Source organism: Protobothrops mucrosquamatus, unplaced genomic scaffold (genome assembly GCF_001527695.2).
Source record: "Protobothrops mucrosquamatus isolate PMUCROS unplaced genomic scaffold, P.Mucros_1.0 scaffold_128, whole genome shotgun sequence".
Taxonomy (NCBI): domain Eukaryota; kingdom Metazoa; phylum Chordata; class Lepidosauria; order Squamata; family Viperidae; genus Protobothrops; species Protobothrops mucrosquamatus.
Window position 1 is genome coordinate 1,666,410 of NW_015386204.1, and position 22,236 is coordinate 1,688,645.

Here is a 22,236-nt window from a genome sequence, read left to right on the forward strand (position 1 = left end):
CTAATATGACTCCTTACCTGTGTTCGGTCGGATTCGGTCCGGGACGTCCTCCAACTGCTCTCTAGGCGTCTTTTCCGGCGTTTCATCTCTCTCAGCTCCTCAGTAAACCAAGGGGCTAATTGAGATCTACGCCGGGTCAGAGGCCGCAGCGGCACGACTCGGTCCAGTGCTGCGGCCGCGGCCTGATCTTCCGCCGAGTCGTGACCTAACGCCTCCGGATATGGCCCAAGCTCCGTCAGAAACCTCTCCGGGTCCATCAGGAGCCTGGGACGGAACCATCTAAGTGGTTCCGTCTCCCTGCGGCGAGGCTGTAATTGGCAGATGGCTGTAGATTTTGGCCCTTCTGCTACTTAGAAGTTGCCATGTTTCAAGTATTCAGTCTGCTTAAGGTACAGTCCCAATTATGTGTATGTTTTCCGTTATGAGTAGTTTGTTTTGATTTTAATTCATTTTTATTATTCTTGCTGTAATTTGGTTTTTATGTTTCTTGTTTTATTCTAAAATGTATAGTCTTATACATAATTATTTTAAGTAATATTCCTTTACATTCAAGTATATTTTTGTTAATATAGACAGTGAAGTTTCATTACTGTTATCATTTTTCTATTTGTATTAGAAAAAAAGCCCGTTTTGGATTTTAAGATTTCAAGCCAAAAAATAGCTTACAGTCAAGATGTAATATCTCCAGCTTTGGAAGAAGTATCACAAGTATCCATTCACGACAATTTAATGATATCACTAAATGAAAGTAATATAATGGGAATGGAAGAAAAAAAAACGCAACAAGAATCAGAGCCAGTCAGACAGCTTTTGGAAATCAAGAGGCTCTTGAAGACACCTAAGGAAAAGTCTGAACCTGTTGATGTGCTTTCAGGAGTCAAGAGGCTCTTGAAGACACCTAAGGAAAAATCTGAATCTGTTGAGGTGCTTTCAGGGATCAAGAGGCTTTTGAGGACGCCTAAGCAAAAGTCAGAGCCCGTTGAGGCGCTTTCAGCAGTCAAGAGGCTCTTGAAGACACCTAAGCAAAAGTCAGAGCCAGTCGAGGATCTTTCAGGACTCAAGAGGCTCTTGAAGACACCTAAGGAAAAATCTGAACCTGTCGAGGATCTTTCAGGACTCAAGAGGCTCTTTAAGACACCTAAGGAAAAATCTGAACCTGTTGAGGATCTTTCAGGACTCAAGAGGCTCTTTAAGAAACTTAAGGAAAAATCTGAACCTGTTGAGGATCTTTCAGGGGTTAAGAGGCTCTTGGACACACCTGAGCAAAAATCAGAACCCATGGAGGTGTTTTCAGGAATCAAGACGTTGAAGACACCCAGACAGACTATGGAGCCTCTTTCAGATGATATCTATACTAAATCTATGATATCTACTGAAGAAGTAAAAAACATGATTGGAAGTGTTATCAGAAATCAAACACAACAGAAAATACAACCTATGGAAGATACACATATTAATGACATTAATGAGAAAGTTCAGCAAACTGTGAAGCCAATAGAAGATAGAGAAAATATTCAAATGATGTCACCAAAGCTGGTTGGGTGTACTCAGACATTGAAAACATCAAAACCAAAATCTATGCCAACTGATGACTACTTGGGATTGCAGAATTTTATGATTGAACCTAAAGAGAGTTCTATAATTCCTGATGTAGATTATACAGGTGTCAAAGACATGAACACTGAAAATGATAAGGTATGCTTATTATATCAAATTTTGTACTCATTTTTATTTACGGTAAGTAGCCCATGCTTTAGTAACCTAGAAGAATTGACATAATCTATTTTTATTACATAATAACATTTTGAAATATTGAGATCAATTATTTTAATCCCAGGAAATTCAAATGACAACTAGATAGTTACTTTGGCCTTTGGATTTAGGGCTAAACATTGTGATCTTGTGGTAATTGGCTACTTTAATTTTTACACTAAAAAAAATTAAAATATTTTGGATTCTTAATTATAGCTTTTAGTATTGCAAAACACAGATTTTTAAAAAATATTCCTATGCATCTTACTGTTACTGCCAGCTGTAATACTTCATATTTGGACATATAGCCTATCTTGTGTTATTATATTTTAATAATATGAATTTGGGTAGCACCCATTCTCTCTTAATATAAAACGGGATTATGTAAAACATTTCATTGAGAAGCATAGCTTTTTGAAACACTATGCTTTACCTATGCATGCTGTTGTAAGCACAGTTACTTTAATTTGCTGGCAGTTACAGCATAAGTGTAGTCTGCATGCACTTAAGAAACAAATTTGGAAAAAGTGTTCAGCTGCACAGTTTCCTGAGCCCAGCCTTACAAAATACAAAGCTGCATCATTCAAGGAAGGGTACTGGAACATTTTTATAAGTGAGAAATATTTTGATGTCAGCTATTTTAATAACTGTAATATTTATAGGTTGAAATGCCAGAGTCTGTGAATCTTGTGGAAGAAAATGGATCTTATATCAGTTCCAGAAATAAAGTGGGTAAGTATAAAGTTTATTTCATTAAAAAACAGGATTTGTGTATTCTTTTGAATGTATGCTATAACATAGATAAATGAAGATGTGTTTCTGTTTTGTTCATGCAGAAAAGTTTTGTCTAGAATTTTACATATTTTAATTTTGATAAAATTGTTTCACTGCAGTGAAAATTCATGAGAACTGTTTTTTTAAAAATTAGCAAGAGTTCTGTAAATTTAAAATTAATACAAATTTTAGAATATAAATATTAGGACAGTATTCTAAAAAGAAGTTTGTATGTCATTACTGAGATACTTACATAAATGTTTGTCCAAAGTAAAAAGAAAGTTACCCCGAACATCAGTTCAAAACTTCATTTTTCTTAATGACTGTGATCTTAAAAATATATTTGAACATGTTTTATTTCAGAGTCCGTAGAAAATGTGCCTGGAAGTTGCAAAGGAAACCTGGAAATTGCATTTGAAAAAGAATCTCAATTTCCAGGAACAAAAAATAACAGTAGTGTTCCAAACTATGTAGGCCATGTTACATGTAATTCATTTAATGAATTGAAAACAGAGTTCAATAAGGAAACAACCAGAGCAATATCTCTCTCTGAAAACTACCAACCAGATGGAATCAGTTCCAAAAATGAAGCCAAAACTGATTTTGTAAATGAAGCAGCTGAAAATTCTGATGCATTAAAAACAGAAAAGCTTAAGCCACTTGCTTTGGCTAGAACTAGGAGAAGGAAAATAAATGACTGCAGTTTTGTGGTATATACAGAGACGATTCAGAGACCTACAAAGAACAGATCAAGATCAGCTAATTGTGAGCAAATCAGTGAAAGTTTTGACAACCATACAGAATTAAATTCATTGCACAAATCTGAAAGCAATTGTACAACAATTGAAGCAACCAAATTATCTCGGAGAGGAAGACCAAAGAAGAAGCATGTTGAAACAAATCGAAATATTGAATCTGATAACATAAACCATACTCAGGAATTAGAAAAACCTTTAAAGGAAACAACAGTAGAAAAACAGCCGGTGAACAGGCGAAAAGCGGCAACTAAAAGAAAAGGAAAAACTGTAACAAATGTGGATTTGGAAGAAAATAGACCAGTTCAAGAAAATGAAAGTGATTTAACTGCCAAAACACGGCTAAGGTCTAGAAATGTAAAAAAGAGTGCAAGTGACCTAAAGACAGCGTTTGCCAAAGGTAAAACAAGTGATACAATGTCAGGGGAAGAGAGTAATAAAAGAAATAAAAGAAGAAAGATTGCTGCAATACAATCAAGTCCAGAAACATTAATCACAACTCTGAATGAAGATAAGCAAGGAGGGCAAAAATGTACAATATCTAAAATATGTCAAACCGAAGCTTCAGAAAATAATCTAACAGCAATGGAAGAAAATTTAGTGAAGAAGAAGAAAAAAACAGTTCAATTTTTACTTAATAATGACTTTAAGGCTTCTGAAGAAAAATGTGCACTTGGATATGAGGGTAATACTTACGAAGAAAAAAGTCAAACTGAAAACATTTCTAATGGGATTCCAAAGGTTCCCTTGGAAAGCATGCAAACTTCTGCAGAGCCCAGTCTGCCCAGAATAGAAAAGCTATCAAAAAAGAATCTGCCTAGCAGAGGCAGAGGCAAAAAATCAGTTTCCAGCCCTTCTGTGGAAAGTGACAGTAAATCAGTCTCTGATGTGAAAGATCATGATATGATTGTTAATCTAAAAGAAAATCAGCCCAAAAGGGGCAGAGGGAGAAAGATAGTTCAAGTGTTCCCCAAACCTATTCCTTTAGAAAATAACACTTTTGGAGAAAAGGATTCAACAATAAACAAATGCCCTTCATCCCAAGGCGGATGTTCTTTGCCACAAGTTCAAAATGAGAATTTTGAAAAATCTGAAATATTGCCATTAGAAAATGGGCAACGTTGTGAAGGGCACATTCCACCAAAAAGGGTGGTAAAAGAAAATCCACCCAGGAGAGGAAAAAGCAAGCAAGTCAATGAAACATCCGGTAATGAAGCAGCTGATGTCCAAGGCCCAAATGTGGCTATCAGACAAGAGGATAATTGGTCCAAAAGGGCAAGAGGGAAAAGAAATGCTCAAGAATCCTGTTCACTGAAGAGCCAAAGGATAGTGAAAGAGAGTCCACCCAGGCGGGGCAAACATAAAAAAACTATTTCTGGTGACATATCTACAGATTTTGACAGTACACAGATAGCCACTATACTAGATCAAAATATAGATGGTAAAAATGCTTGTCTTGCAAAGGATGATCAATCAAAAGTAGTTGGAAGAGCAAGAAGCACTGTTGTATCTCAGAAAATCCCTTCTGTCAAAAATGATACCTGCCATTTGCTGTCATCAAACAAAGGGGAACATTCAGATGAACATCCAAATGAAGATTTGAAATCAGCAAGTAATGCAAATGAGAATTTCACATACAAATGTAGAAAAAGAAAAATAGTTCATGAAATTTCAGCAAACTCAGTTTCTTCCAGTAAACAATCTGAATTTATTGATAATGACATTCAAGAAAATGGAAAGAAAGATTCAAAAGCCGTATCAAAACAAAGTACATCCAGAAGTAAAAGAAAACGATTAACACCTTGTGAAACATCAGCAAGTAATGATGAGCTAAGAATTAATAGTAAAAAGAGTCAACCAGTAACAGATATTGTGGGTCCTTTAGAAAATAGTTTTGAAAAAAAGCACCAGTCAAAGAAGCAAAAAGAAGAAACTAATATTGTATCACTAGTTTCTCCCTCCCTGAAAGTGAGCATTACTTTGTCACCATCATCTTCTGCTACTGAAAATCAAAGTGGAAACTGCAAAAATTCTGTTGGAACAAGGAAGTTAGCAAAACTTTCTGGTACATACAATATAATGACACGCTCTCTCAAAGGAAAGTGCATTATTTCAAAAGAAGAGTTTGTTCATGAAACCCAAAACAAAGATTTGAAGAAAACAGTTATGGCAACTGTGATCAATCGAAGAAGAGGTAGAAGAAAAATTAATAAACTTGAGGCTGCTGTTTCTCCTCTCAAAGAAAAACTTACATTATCTGCAGGCAGTGATAATTCTCCTAATGAACAAATTCTAAATAATGTTTCTAATAATAAAATTTCTTCGAAGGGCAAGGGACCAAAATTTCTTGAAATAAAAAACATGACCCAAAACATCAATCAAAGTAATTCGTCTAATTATGACCAAAATAAAAATCTTACGCACCCAAATATGCCAGTGCAAAAGAGTTCATCAGAACGTGGAAAAAGAAAAATTAACAATTCAGAAACAATTACCACTGCTAACATGGTGAACAATGTAATTCCAGGAAACAAATCAACAGTCTCTAAAACAGGTATGTTATCTTTTATCTTAGACTAGTAAGTTTTCTTCTTACTCTTTAGAATTAAAGAGATAATCCAGTAAAGCACAGGTTTCCTCCTGATCTTGTCTTTCTGCTCCCAAATTGTATTTGAATGGGATTTTCAGTTTTGGCATTTTATTCTGGAATCTTAATATCACTAGAGCATAATGGTTCAAGAAGGGCACACTCCAAAAGGTCCACAAATGAGCCCAAACCAATACACAGGTTTTGCATTTTAAAATCCACTCTGGAACCTTAATATCAGAAGAATATGCACAGAGTGCAATTGAGAACTCAAGAAGTCAGTCCAGATCAATACATAGTCCACTTAAAAGAGGATTTTTTTTTCCTTTCTTGGTTATGGATTGGACATGCAGCTTAGAACTCCCATTTCCCCATAGATGCAGGAACTTTCTTTCGGAAAATTCTGAAGGAGTCTTGATAATAGGTCTTTAGTTACATGTGTGCTGTATATCTTTTTCAATTCTTAATTCTATTGACTATTGGAAGGATTTATTTTTGCTCATAGTAATAGACTAAATTGTCCTGCCCAGAAATGCAGTATTTTGTTAACACTCCCAAATAATGCTCTTTTTTAGTGTGATAATTTGTAGATGTGTTATGATTACAGTTTTCAAACTTCTTGGTACTATAGCGACAATATATCTAAAAGGCATCAGATTGATTAATACTATCAGAGTTTGAATGAGAGAATATAAAATTAATTAGGCACTTCTGTTCTGTACATTTTGGGACTTATATTTCCTGGGGCTTTAGAGAAGCAATAGCATGCATCCCTCTTCAGAATGTTTTAAAAGTGTGCTGAAGGTTTTCTTGAATTTAATTGATTTTAATCCTATTGGATTATTTCAAAGTTCCGTGTGTGTGCGCGTTTGTGTTTACTCCAAATAATTTACTACTCTAGGAAGAATTCTTCTAAATATTGGTATCATATTTTTTCCATAGAAAACACTGAAAGTATAACAGTGCAAACAAGAGGAAAAAAGAAAACGAAAGAAGAGAATACCATTCTGATGACTGAACTGCCTAGAGAAACAGAAGGCAGGACAAGAGCAAGCAAAAGAATAAGAAAATAGATTATAATATTTGCTCTGGGTGCATTTTTTAATCTGAAAAAATGTGACCGTAAAACTTTTGAAATTGAAATGCTTCAACATTCACTTCAACTTGACATTGACAATATCTGATGCAAATATTTTGTAAATAGCTTTTCCAATTATTTTTAATATTTTTTTGTTTAAAATATCAAAGGATTAGGAATTTAACTTTTAACTACTCTGATTTGTATTGTCTACAAATGTTTTAATGCTAATGCTACTGTACTTATGTGTTTCAAAATTAAAAACATACTTAAGCAGCATTGCTTTATATGATGATCCAATTGAAGTCAAGGTGTTTGCCAAACTAGCATAGGTTGGGCACAGTTCTTGGAATCATGCTCATGTTAGCTCTTCTACACTGCACAACTACTGTAATGATTCCAGGGTGAAAAACATCAGCTATTCAGAACATAGAAATCTGAATTTGTAAACGCCCAGTGTTTTGTCTGTTTAGCACTATCCCTAATCTTGCTGTTTTGAACAAGAAGACAAGTCTGGAAGATGTTTGATTAGCAGTCCTATTGAAGGGTATGTACCCAGTCTGGGGGAAAAATGGTTTGTAAGTTTGGATAAACTGCTTAGGTTTACTTTGACACAGGTTATCATACTGTCAAAGCAAAATGCAGGTAAGTTAGATAGTCCCAAGTTTTTGCCGACCCAGATTCTTGAAAATTGGGGGCAAGTAACCGTATACAATTCTTTTCACTTCCCACATGTAGTTTTGTGTGCCAACCTTCAAATTTTCCCAGGACCTTACTGCCCCATAGCCTTTAAATTCAAGTGTGGTATGCTTATCCATCTACCCTAACTTTTTACTATGCACTAGCTTTTTTGAAAGAAAAGTTTATAGAAATTTCAACAGTTGGATTGCCTTCACTTAAAACTCATTTTGCAAATTGTTGAAGTTTTTACAGCCTTTTACTCAAGGTTCTTGAAGTGGCAAAAGACTGTTCTCTTAATTGGTTAGTAAGAAATATTAACTAATTTGCAAATATTTCAGGCTCTGAACATACTGTTATATCATGAGTATTGGTACTGCCTGATGATGCCTGAATTCTGCTTAGAACATTCCAGGAATAAAACTTGTTGCATTCTTTGCCCTATTTTTGCATATCCAGAATCGTAGCTCATTCCATTGCCTTACCTCTTTTTAATTACACTTTTTAAATATAAATATATTTTTTCTTCCAATTATTAATATAAAGTGGCTAGTGAAAAAGTGATATATAGTGATGTCTAAAAAATGTAATGTTCAAATTTTGTATCTGTATCTGGTGGATTTGTTCTAATTTTGTTCATTTTGTTTCATTTTATCCAACCCTTTTTAATCTGACATTTAAATTCTACATATCACATTTAATTGATTTCTCATTTACCAAACATCTTTAGTGGGAAGCACTTGGCAGTTTTAAGCTCACAATCTAACATTTACCCATCAGCAGCTTTACTTGCTAAGATGGTCATCCATAAATTCAGGAGGTTATTCACTTGTGTCCCTTTTAAAAACAACTATATTGTCATTAATTTCTGATGAAATAATTTGTACTTTGTTCCCATGTGAAGGTTCTACACAATTTACAATCAGGAACTATATCATTTCTTGGTTTATTTAATTTTCTTTGAAATGCAAGCTGTTTCTGAGTATGGCCTAATAAAATTATTAAATTAAACATTGCATTATTAAGTGTAGGATATTCTAATGAAGGATGACATGCCTTGTGTAACTTAATGCTAATGTATCCTAAAGGAGAGGGGGGGGGGAATCTCCCATGCATGCTTTCTTAACTATACTTTGTCATTTGGTACACCTGAACTAAACTGGCAGGTTCAGTTTTCTTTACATGATTGCAGAGTAACTAATTGTGTCTTTGCATTTTGTGCTAGGTCAAATAATCCTTCAAAAGTCATTTTTGTAATATCAGATCTGCATAGGTCAGCCTGATATTTTGCCAAGCATTTAATAAGTTGGCTAGAACTATAGTCCATCTGAGTAATTTTAAGATAGAAATTCTTCAAGGTTTTATATGACACTTAACTTCAATGTTCTACAAGACAATAATTCTTTTTTTCCCCTGAAGTGGCATTCCATTAAACATAACTAAGAAAAGTTCTTTGGCTGCATTACCCATGCATATAAATATCAAAACTGTTAAAAGCTTTTCCCAGGACTCAGTAGCATTACTGGACATCTGCAGTTAATTAATCTGTTGATATTTCCATTCATTTTTGCATCCCATTCCTATTTCCACATGTACAGTATTGATAAAAGGAAGCCCCAGGCTAAGAATTGTTGATTTAACTACTATCTCCACTTAATAGCCATACACATACAGGTAGTCCTCAACTTATGACCAAAAGTAGGCCCAAATTTTTTGTTGCTAAGTTAAGCAAGACAGTTAAGTGAGTTTTCTCCCATTTTACTACACTGCCACTATTCTTAAGCAAACTACTGCAGTTAAAGTTAGTAATAGTTAAGTGGATCTAGCTTTCCCACTGACTTGTCAGAACTTCTCAAAAGATGATCACATGACCCTAGGACACTGCAACTAACGAGTCAATTGCCAAGTGTCAATTCTGATCACATGATCATGGGGATGCTGCAATGATTGTAAGTGAAAAACGGGTCTTCAGTTGCTATTTTCAATGCCACTGTAACTTTGGTCACTAGACTAACACTGCCTATAACTGAACAGTTTATGGACAGCTAGCTTCTAGTAAGTGTCAAAGTAAGTGTTAGCTAATTGCTGATCTTAACAATGGCAACATCAAGCAAAAACAGACAAACTGATTAACTGCAATTAATGCAAATTCATGACTTATAAAAGCTCTCAATAGCAGGTTAATAGCCTATGCCCTCACTACCATTTTGTCTGAAAGAAGAATGAAAGGATGGACTACGCTTATTTTTTCTTTTTAAAAAAGCCTTTAGCTAAGGAAAATCTAGCTAGCTAACCAATGAATGGTGTTGACTGCATCTGAGGAGAATGGCTGAGATACCAAGTTTTTTGCTTATGCTGTTATTTGATTTTTAGGATCGCTGTAAACTGTCTTAAGTTCTCTCTCTGAAGATAGAAGGCCATATATATATTTTAAATAAAAAGTAATTTTAACCAAACTACTGAATTCTGAACCAGCAACTTCTATAAACTTTAGACCAAATTTGTTCAGTCCAGGCCTGCAGGCCACATGCGGCCCTGGACAGTTGCCACAAGATCATAAACTTAACATGATTTTTAGCAATATATACATATATTTTGTATGTGGCTGAAGACAACTCTTCACTCAGTGCAGCTCAGACAAGCCAAAAGGTTGGACACCTGTGCCTGTGTCTTAGACAAAACTCTTGTACCTCTGCTTATTTTTCATACCAATAGCAAACTGTTCTCTCAAAATTGTGTTTCTCAATCTCAGCATGGCTGGCTGTGGAATTCTGGGAGTTGAATTCCACACATCTTCAAGTTGCTGAGGCTAAGAAACACTTTCTAAGAAGATCTTAGATCAGATCAACCACTGCCTCAATGTATTTAAAAAAGTTAAATTAGGGCAACCAGACCAAAGTATATTAAACTGAAATGTTTCGCTTCCCATCCAGGAAGCTTCATCAATCAAAATAGGAAAAAAATAGAGAGTTGTTGGAATGTACCAACTTGCCTCACCAATTGCAGAGTGTTATCCCCCAAACTTTTCTTATTTTGATTGATGAAGTTTCTGGATGGGAAGCGAAACATTTCAGATTAATATACTTGGTCCAACTGCCCTGATTTAACTTTTTAAAATACTTTTGGCCTGGATGATTGAGTCTTCGTTGACACATTGCTTCAATGGAGTTAGTGATCCTGCCTTTGGGAAGTAGCCAGTGAATGGCTGGAGTTAGCCTGCAAGGAATTAGAGTGCTCCAGCCCACATGGACAAGAACACTTGAAAAGGAAAGGACCATTTTAAAACAGCAGGGAAATGAAATTGGTTGAACTGGCAATTCAAAAGAGGTAAGGAAGAGTTGGTCTCATCTAAGGTGTCAAAAACTGACTTCTTCACAGGTTTTCTTTGGGAAGAAGAAACCCATCTTGGGTGTTTTGTTTTATAATAGCATCTCTAGTTTACTGTCATTCTATCATAAAACTATTCTTTATCAGATAAAATTGCCTCTGGAGAGGGTGCAGAAGAACTAGAAATTCAGTTTTATAGGGTGTAAAAAAAGTCAAGATGGCTGTGTGAATGAACCAGTATGTCTTTGCTATCTTGGTTGTGTGATTGTGGCTACTCTTGTGATATTTTTGACCAACTGTTATGTATTATTCAGGTGATCTTAATCTGTTCATCATATTTATGTACCTTTTAAAAAAGGCACAACATCAGCACTAGTCCTGGAGTTCAGGGGTCTTCAAACTTGGCCTTTTTATGACTTGTGGATTTCAATTCCCAGAATTCCTCAGCCAGCATGCCTGGCTGAGGAATTCTGGGAGTTGAAGTCCACAAGTCATAAAAGGGCCAAGTTTGAAGACCCCTGGTCTAGTTGGTGCCTTAGTGACGATCATGCCCCATATGACTTAAAATGTTGAAAAGGTGTTCAATTTGAAGAACATTTATTTCAAAAACAACACTGCAAAGGAAATGCCAGTTTTCAAATTATTTCTAACAACGCCTTTTGAACTCATGTACTTCATAAAGAATTCTTCAATAATTAAAAAATGGCAAAATGTATGGTAATACCATAAGAGTTTTGCCAGGAAGTATATTCCGAAGAAAAATTGAGGCAGGGAACATTCTGGGATATAGGTAAGGCATATTCTCATCCGTTTGTCTTCTCATAAGATGGCAAACCTTTTGTCTCTTCATATCAAAAACTTGGAAAATGCATGTTGAGAGAGAGAGAGAGAGAGCCAAACAACAGAGAAATAATTTTCTAATCTCACACATACACACACACCGCCCCAGGCCACCCTAATCTGCAGCACTTGGAGACAGGTCTTAGCATCATGGCTGCCATCAAAAATGCCACCTCAGGCTGTTCCCCAAGAGGTGCAAACTTTGGGAAACTGATTGCTCCATTGCCTAGCTCCCCCCAGAAAATTGCAGCGCTTGCTTTCAAGAATAGTTGTTGGATGTTGATGAACACTGGAATGTCACCTTTGATACACATGTCATAGGTTTGTCATCACTGGACCAGACACATGCTCAACATTTGTAGGACACCTGCCAGTCATATTGGGAAATACAAGTATAAATCCATTTTAAATTTCTTTCTGGTCAACCAACCTCCTCTTTTTGTTCTTAAAATTGTGCTGTTTATGTTACTGATACTCAAGTTACGATACGCTATGGATGTGACTCTTTTTAATTGACATTGAGAAACAATTTGTGGCTGGCTATTTTGCCTGTACTTTAATATCAGTGTAGAGAAAGGTGTTTTCTAAAACAATATCCAGCCCTAAAATAGCACTCTAAAGCAATGTTTCTCAACCTTTGAAAGTTTAAGATGTCTGGATTTCAACTCCCAAAATTCCTCAGCCAACAAGCTCTAAAGGAACTATCAAGTCCTTTTTTTAGGACATTAATGATTTCCCCTCCCTAACTATTGTATTGTAGTCATTAATAACCAAAAGTATAATAATAGAAGGTGAAGAATGATTAAAAGTTCTTGCTCCTAGAGATATTTTTCTGGGTTTGATAGTAATTTATGTTGATATCTTAGTATATAAGTGTAATGTAGATTTTATTTTAGACTTTTTATGTATCATTCCTCCACGCAGTTTGGAGCACTGCAATTATTTAATTGAAATATTTCAGCAATCCATTCTTTCAGTCTCAATATACTTTGAAAGCTTCCTATAAACTGATGCTGCCCACAGTAAATCACCTATAATTTTAATATTGTTTTGCATGATCAACGTAAAAGCAGAAAGTCAGAAAAAGCTGCTGATTGTCCCATTTAGAGAATTTTCCTTTTATTTATGTTAATAGGAAAGTATTAAAAGACAAGGTATTTTATTAAAGCAAAACAGATTTTGTAAACAAGATTTTAGAATTAGGTATTGTTTCTTCTGCATAATATGTAATGCTACATAAGTGTTATTTTTCACATCTCTTTATTTAAAATACTTATTTTGGATTCAGCTAAAAGGCATACAAAAAAGCAAAGGGTAAAAAAGACAACACTGCTTATGTTGGTATATAGATTGAGTGTTTTTTTCATATTCAACATTGGTTTGTAACTGATTGTTGTGTTTTCTCTCTGCTTTATGCTGAGAGTTACAGCTAATTTTTATTGTGGATGACACAAGGAACTGAAAAAGCTGTTAAACTACATTCACAGCCCAGGTGTATGTTGCTAACTCAACCAAAATTATTAAGCTAAATATAGTTTTTAAACAATGATTAAGTGAATCAGATGCAAATTAAACAAAATTAACCTATAAATATATGCGTTTTTCAAATTAGTAATTGGATTTTTTGATGATCTTTGGCTTGACATTGATAAGCTGCTTCTCATAACAGTCTAATTAGACAATATGTACACTTTGGCATTCGGTTCTGTCCTAGTGGCTTTTTCAAATGATGTTTGTAAAATTTGCAATTTCATATTACAGATTAAAAATTAAAAACTGCAGGAGGCTAACATTAAAATGAGAATTCATTTCAGGGAAAGCCCTGTAGACAAAATTCACCCTAATAGAATTGTGCATAAGGGGCTGCAAATCATGATCTATTGTTACACAGGGGAAGGCTTGTCAAAACCAGTATTGTTGGCCTGTAGTTCTATTCACTGTATTAAACCCATCCGTGAAGTCACTTTGGGGAAAATGTGAACATTATCAAAGAACAGTAAATTAGCAAGAAATTAAAGCATATACCCTTGCATTTCCAAAACAAAAGATCCCTTCATTAAAACCTTTCATCAGTGGTTTAATATTCATAGCAGTAATTTGCATAACTAAATCAGTTTTCACTGATGAGAGACTACCAAAGTTTTTTTTCACTAATTTCTTTTTTGAATGAGCTAGCTAGGGTTTATTATTAAAATTTTAAACCAGTCATTGAACAAAACAGATATAGGTTGTATAAATTTTAAGCTATAATTATTGGGAGAAAATATGGATCACATGTTTCAAGTATGAAAACAAAATAATCTTGTTTGAACAGTGTATATTTCCCTCCCTATCATGTAGGAAACTTAACAAATAGGCTGGCAACAGTTCACTTCTATTTTTACCTGTATATGGATGGAGAAGATACAACGTAGATTTTTATAACATGGTAATTATAATCGTCAAATAGTTTAAACTTTTTATCATTTCCCAAGTTCATTGTTCTGTTCCTCTTGTGACAAAGAGAAAAAGAATCATATCTTTTAAAAATCTTTCATTTTAAACAGATTATTACAGTAATATTTAAGAAAAAATAATAATCCTGAATGTTCTGTTGGAAGAAGAGCAGTTCTTGTATTACATATATTTGTATCTAAATAGTAAAAGCATTTAGAGTACACGCAAAAAGCATTTCAAAGCCAAATAAACAGCAATGTACACAGGAATTAAATTCATGTATAATATGTATCATTTCAGGGAAGCATCCACTTTTGGAAGGGTACTTTCAGCAACATCTGGAGTGACTGATCTTTTGGACACATTCTGCTCACATTGACATTGCACAGTGCTTGCAGATATATTATGTTTATTGATAAAGATTTATTTTGTAGTTTTATTGTACATTGCCCAAATACATGGTACTAATATGCTCTAAGCCATGAATACTGTATGCTGGGAGAAAATGTTCTTCATTGATAAATTGAGGAACTGACATTTAAGATTAATGAATATATTACATACTAAACAAAAATCAAACACAACCTGAATTAATAACTGATAAGACATTTTCCTTCTTTCCCTCTCAAAGTTACCTCATTTTAAGCAGATAAATATATTTCATTATTTTGTTTTAATGTTTAAAAGTTGGTAATGTGATAGCTGATGATTTAAATGGTTACACAATTTTATTAATGTAATTGGGTAAATTACATAATTAAATTAAAAATGCAATAATAGTTCAATAATAGCTTTGTTTAATGGGCTAAGCAAGATTTTCTTCATTCCCAGTATACTATTTTTAATGGTGGTATGTCTACTGAAATGCATATAGCCAGTTACAACTTTCACAATCTGTCCTATAACTCAAGTCAGATATATGTTCCTGTAAGTTCAGTAAAATTTATTATTAAGTTAGATTACATAGGACTATTATTTTAAAATATACATTAACAATTTTTTTTCAGTAATTTTTTTTCCTTTCCTTTTTCAAAGAATGGTGATTTCTTTTAAAAGGCCCATTTAGATCCTAACCCACCAAAGTGGTTGTGGTTTCTATCATAATTAGTTGTGTGCAAGCCTCCCTCATTCTGTAACTTTTTGTCACTCATAGACTGCAGTCGTAAACACAGTAACTAGGGTATAAGTTTCTAGAACTACTAATTGAAATGCTGTTTGTGTTATTCTTATCTTTTGTTATCTTTTTGGTACCCATGCAATATTTGTATTCAGTATCAATCTTTTCAATTTAAGATTGGTGGGATTCCAAGTGGTTTATATCAATCATCATTATGAAAAATATTAAAAGAGTCAATATTTTTATCTTTATATTTAAAAAGAACCAGCCTGATAAAATAATAGCGCTTGTAATGCTGAATTAAACACAAATCCCTAAACTATCATTCTTTGCCATTGCAGTATATTAGCAAATAGAGGAAGAAGTCGTCCTCTCAAGAGAGTCCTTGTTAGTCTTTTTTAAAAAGTTATTTACTGTGTCTTTGAGAGACAAGATTACAACGCCAATCTTCTGCTGCTTCTGTTTTGATGTGGTAAAAAAATGTTTCCTGTATTGAAAGCATCTTTTTGCAAAGAATCTCTAGTAGTTGGTTTATGTGGATTGATGATGTGTTCCAATTGTTTGTCCTCTTGTTGTTTACAAAAGTTATTCAAGTTAGCACTATAGTTCCTTCAGTTCTGAATCTCTAACATATGTTTAAATGAAAATAGCCTAAAAGGTGAGATAGAAGGGGAAATATTTACTATATCATAATAAACCAATTAAGATGCTGAGAATACTTGTCTCAAAATAAACTCAGAGTTCTCAAAACTATAGATTAATAATACACTTAATAGGATAACTTGAATTTTGTAATAATTGTAAATTATTATTGTGATTCTTTTGTTATACTGAACCCTTGTTAAACCAGTTAAAAACTAGAAAAGGGGAGAGGGAAGTTTAAGCTATTCTGAGTTGTAGTATTAGATATAATGAAAGCTTTAGACATGCAAAATGAGTCATCTGTCACAGTAATGTTAGGTTACAGTCTCTGGATAAAAGAAATGAAGGATTCATTTTTAAGTCATCAGTGGTTTGTAAAGCATATTCCAATTTGGAAAAGATCCACATGTCCCTGTGTTAGCAGAAAACAGACATTAGTGCTGTTTGAATTCATAAAATAGGACATAATATCAGGTACTTTATTTAACTTCACAAATGAAGATGTAAGCTAAATAATCTGGGGCATCTCTGATCTACAATACACAATAGTAACTGAGGCAGAAGATTAGAGAAAGGTTACTCCAAAATATATCTGACAGTGTGACAAAATTTATTTTGTCTGCTCTGTTTTGTGTACATTGTCATCCGGAAGCCGCGCCCACCCCATTGCCGGCAATGGCAAAACCGTCCCGATACATTGTGCGATGTCATGTGACATCACAAGTTTGACATGTCTGGTCTAACCCATCTTCTCTAGCTATTCACTTACCCCAAAACTTTACAGTATCTCCTTCATTTTCTAATACTAGTGATGATTCTGGATATTCTGTCATAAACCCAGGACTAAACCCTATTGTACATGTTAAAAGAGTAGAATCACACATACACAGTCTAGAGCTAGAAAAAAACATACTATGTTAAATTAACATATATCTGCTGCTAATGAATGTAGAAAAAAGATAAAATGAATAACCTACATATAGCTTCTCATTATAGAAACTTTGCATGTGATATCTGTATTTCTTATACGATCAAAAATGTATGCTGTAAGACGCACATAAGTATAATTTTTGTTGTGTTCAGATTTCTGGGAAAACTTAATATGGTGCTGTAAAATACTTCAGTCTAATATAAAATCTTAAATTAAATATATAGGCAATGAACTGCCCTATTTCCTTTACTGCCGCTCTCCCTCCAGATCCCTGCCTCTGCTCTCTGTTAATAAAGATCTTCATTCATACATACATGTGGATTAGCTCAAACCAAACTATAGGGCTTGTTTACTGAGGCATAACACTCCCCTAGCAGACTATGCACTGGATCAACTAGGGAAATAAATTGCTGAAAAAAAGAAGAGGAAATGATACCATTAAAAAAACAATGAAACTGTTGGAAAAGTGATGTAAAATATTTTAAAAGAATGTAGTCATTCTTACAAGATGTCTGTCTGTCTGTCTGTCTGTCTGTCTGTCTACCTACCTACCTACCTACCTACCTACCTACCTACCTACCTACCTATCTATCTATCTATCTATCTATCTATCTATTATCTATCTATCTATCTATCTATCTTTGCAAAGTATATAATACTAGGTTCCAAAAAGTCTATGAATGGGCATCGAGTAATAAAAAAGGAAAATAGTAAGAATGATTAAAGAATATAATAGTTCTTAAAACGTATGTATGTTTATTTATTTATTTATTAAATTTATATACCGCCCTATCTCCCTTACGGAACTCAGGGCGGTGAACAGGCGATACTAAAAACCACAATAATAAATAAATAGTTTCTGTATGTACTATATAATGTTATATAGTGTTAAGCTCCAAAAAATCTATGAGTGGCATACAACAATAAAAAAGGAACATATTAGGAATTAATAGAAAAAAACCCCATGCCCCAAAAGCCAATGCTAATCAATTTCCTATCCATTGACACTGCTGGAAACAGTATTTAAAGTTATAATATCAAACTTTAATATTGAAACAACATCATTTTTAGTAACACAGTCACTGAAATTGTTATAAAATCTATCTCAGACATTTATCCTGCCCCATGCAGTAGTTAAGTTACCATTCAAGATCCTCTTGCTCCTAGATGCCACGAGTTTCCTGCCCATTTCCCAGCACAAAACAATATGTGAGATACAATGCAGAGACCAAATATAAAAAGAGAAGAGAAGAGAGAGGGAAGGAAGGAAGGAAGGAAGGAAGGAAGGAAGGAAGGAAAGATATAAATGTATATGAAAACAATAATGACAGAACTCAGTTTTTTAACAAAGGGAACCTAGTACAGATTTGGGATAAGAATCCTGCTAATGATGCTTGCCTGATGTACCCCAATTATTTTAATCCATATACCAGGACCCCTCAGCTTTCAGAAATATGGAAACTGCAATGCTCATGTTGTGGGGTACTAATTGAGAAATATAGGGAGATTTCCTGGTTGTGAAGGCAGCTGTAAACCAAAAGCAAACTCTTTTCCCATTTTCAGAAACTTATGGAGCAAAACGAGATATTCCCTCATAAGACAAGCAGCTCAACAGTCATAGGGAAAACATGAGTTTTAAAAAATAAGAGCAAACATTTAGGAAACAAAATCCTGTGTTTGGGAGTAGGGAGGTCCCCAAATAGTTTAACGAGAACCAAGCATGCCTACTGAATGCTTCTTGACTGAACGAGCAAAGAATGGAAGCCAGTGGCATATAGAATTTTGAAGAAAGGCATGGTTCTCCTAAGTGGAAGAATGGAGTGCAGCCAGAGTGGTACTGTCAATAGGACACTAGATTAGGAACCAGAAGAGGCTTAGGTTCCTTCCACCTCAACTACAGAACCCCAGTAGAAGACTTTGCGACACTCATTCGCTCAACTCAATAGGATTGTTGTTTTGGGGAAAAATAAGTTTTAGATATAATGCCTACCAAATTAAAGTGCTAAAAAGTTGTATTAGAGGAAAGTAGAAGAAAGGTGTCTTCTATCAGAGTGTTCCCAATGTGATGCCTTGCATTTGGTTTGGGACACTGAATTGTCCAAGACTTGAACACATCTAGAAGATGCGGTGTTGGGGATGGTTATCTACCAGGAAAACTTCCATAATCCTGGAGAACCTGACTTTTATTCACAAGCACATTGAAATTCAGGTCCTATGGAAGTTAGCTATGAGATCAAAATCTTTGTGCATATTATATGTAACTCATAAAACATTTCTCAGAATTAATTAAGCTAAAGACAATTGGAAATAACCGTAAACTTTTGCAGTGAAAATAAAAAAAGCATACTTTGTTACAATGACCTAACTGGTAAGGTTACCAGATCTGGGCCATGTAAAGTCATATGATATGATTATGCAATGACTGGAAAGTGAATCAGAAAATTCTGACTCTTTGTTGCCAGATTTTCACTCTCCTCCTGTTCCATCAAATGAAAAAAAAACCTGTTGCATACCTGATTATTTAGTACTGAGTTATTTAAAGTCTACCCACTATTAATTAAAATATTATTTACCTACAGTTTCCTCTATACCTGCCAGTATGGTTTGGCATTATTAATAACCATTATATTTGCTTCAATTATCCTAAAGTTAGTTTTGAATTATAGAGGGAAGTACAACCAGAGAAAATTAAGAAGATAGGATGAGTGAAAACCAATAACACTCCCCACTCCAGAAAAAAAAAGTACTATGGGGAACAGGAACTAACTAATTCCTGTAATTCATCAGTAAAGATGATCCACACTGAAGCAGAAAAAAAAATTAGAGATAGAAGCTGAAAGGAAGAAGTTAAAGTTGCAGTAGACTTTTGGAAAATCAAACTTATTTAGGAGTAAACATTAGAGAAACACTGCCATATCCATTTTATTCGATTTTGTTCTGCTTTTCCTGTTTATTGTGGAAAGCTGTTCCTCAACAATTGTGAGGAGCTTAATGCATCTCCACAGCATCTTCTTTATCCATTTTAAAATTTCCATGATCTGTGGCCCTGGAATTTTCATCATGTTCAGCTCTCTCTTTCTGTCTTTCTCCTTTCTATTTTTACACTTCAAATTTGGCAAAAATCCCCCCTCCCAAAAAGTATTTAAATCAGTTTGAAATTGTGTTCACTACTATTTGATTTTTTATTTCAGCTTGTCTTAAGAAGCGATATTCGTTATTGATGCTTTTGGATTTTTATTAATGTACCAAAACGTTTCCTCCAATTATTTAGAGACAAGGTGGTCATTTGTAGCAATTCTTCCCATACTGTAAAGTTCAACTCCTGAAGCAGAATAGCAGAATGCAATACATTATGAATCCAAATAATAATTAAGATAGTATGTATATATAAGGGTGCATATGCTGCTAGTTTCAATATTGCTCCAACTTTTGCAGTATAAATTTGACCTTTGTCTGTGCGCCCTTGTCTCAATCTCAGCTGAAAACCTGCAGCTGTAGCCTCAGCCCAACTGTACTTCAAGTGCATGCCCCTATGGCCCTGTCCTATTTATGGAAATTTCTAACGACTTCAGTTCAGACTGTGGCTCAGACGATCAAAATGTAAAATGAGCTTCAGGTCTCATTCGAGTCTCCATTTGTTCAGATCCAAAACCAGAACACAATTTTGCATGATTATCACGTAGTTAGTGTCAGGGGGCAGAAGCTCAGAGAACAGAAATACAGTGGGACAGGACTACAGTAAGATTAACAAAACTGGGCAATAACGTTTAAGCAATATTACATAGCAATACTACCATTTGATTAGCTAATCAGTTTTGGATGTTCAGTAATTAAAAAGATAACAGATATTTTCTCTGAGGTCCTTTTGAGCTGGTGATTATGTAACTTCTTGATATGGTCATAGCCCTACATGCAGTAGGGAACATTAACTTTGCTACATCCACTTGAGATTGATAGCCAGCTAGCAATTTGTTCACCCAGCAAAATCATATAGAAATATTTTTTCATAACTGGTTTTACAAGACTTTTCTGATAACATCATATCAGTACTGCTTTTTATCACTTATTTTTTAAAAAAAATTATATACAGTTCAAGTCTAGTAACAATAAAACATTTATATTGCTTGGATGGTCTTCAATAACCAGAGTTCTCAAATGTTGTGTGCCATGATGCTTTAAAATAATAAATAATGAGCAATGCTGCCTTCTAGCAGACTAAACTTTAAATGAGCTTTGATGGGACTTTTATTTTTCCTGGATAAATTACATGCTGGCTTGTCTGGCCAGAGTAAGACATGGTCTGACAGCAAATTAGATGAATATATGAAAGCAAAATTTGTCCCTCAAAATTGGGTCACTTTCAGAATTTGCTCCTGGTTATGACTATTCTTCACTGATCTTTGCACTCAAAGCACTAGCTTTTTACAGCAATCTCAATCCACTCATAACCTGGTTAATATTGAGTTATTCTTGCCACCTCTATTCTATGTCTTGCCACCTCTGCTCTTTCACAGGTGGCTTTCCTTGAGTTTATTACTGGAGAGAGTTATGCTGGGTTCTAGAACAGAATCTGCATGTTCATTCCAGGTAGGCTGAGCACTGTGACTCTTAGTTCGCTTCTCAGCTTCCTCACATTGAGAAAGGTTTGAATAGAAAGTGAATTTTAATTTACTTCAGGTACACCACTCCAAGAAATCTGATATCCTATTGCATTAGAGCTGGGCATAGTAAATTATCAGTAGTCCTATTCAAATTTAAGATACTGGATTGCCATGATTCCAAGCTATAGTAGATTTTTGTAATGTTTCTCTCTCTGGTGTTTTTACTTGGAGTGTCTTGAAATCATAATTCAACAAGACGGTACTTAGTACTGCATTCTAACCACTGCACCAACAGGGCTCATAATATTGGGAAAGGAAAAATTACCTTTCCATTCAAACCTTGCTCAATTTAACAAGCTGATTAGGAAGGATGTGTGTAAATAGATGGGTGGATAGGCAGATGGATGAATAGATAGATGCCCTTGAATCAAATTCAATTCTTGCTGATAATATGGACACTTCCATGCACTTCTTTGGTAAAAAGTATAATAATGGCTTAGCCTTGTCTTCTGGACTATTTTTTCATTTCCTAGTTTAGCCCAAAGCTCTGGAATTCCCTGGTGGTTCTCATCCAAGTACTAAATAAGCATTTCAGTTTTTATCAAGGAAGAGAGCTGGAATTTATTTTGTTACTTCAAAGACTTTTCAATAGTTTTTATAATGCAAGAATGTTGTACCCTAGAAGGTCATAGCCAAATGTAGCCAGTGATGTACATCA

At 34.5% G+C, this 22,236-nt stretch overlaps 1 protein-coding gene across 1 annotated transcript in view; it reads left to right on the plus strand.

The window, feature by feature from the left end:
- MKI67 (marker of proliferation Ki-67) overlaps positions 1-8,614 on the plus strand; it is a 38,547-nt gene extending 29,933 nt beyond the window's left edge. Inside the window, exons 14-17 of the mRNA XM_015817670.1 lie at positions 617-1,695; positions 2,415-2,484; positions 2,890-5,835; positions 6,811-8,614. Of these exons, the coding sequence (XP_015673156.1) occupies positions 617-1,695; positions 2,415-2,484; positions 2,890-5,835; positions 6,811-6,941 (4,226 nt within the window). The 3' untranslated portion in view covers positions 6,942-8,614. The remainder of the gene's footprint in view (positions 1-616; positions 1,696-2,414; positions 2,485-2,889; positions 5,836-6,810) is intronic.
- Positions 8,615-22,236: the final 13,622 nt, after the last annotated feature.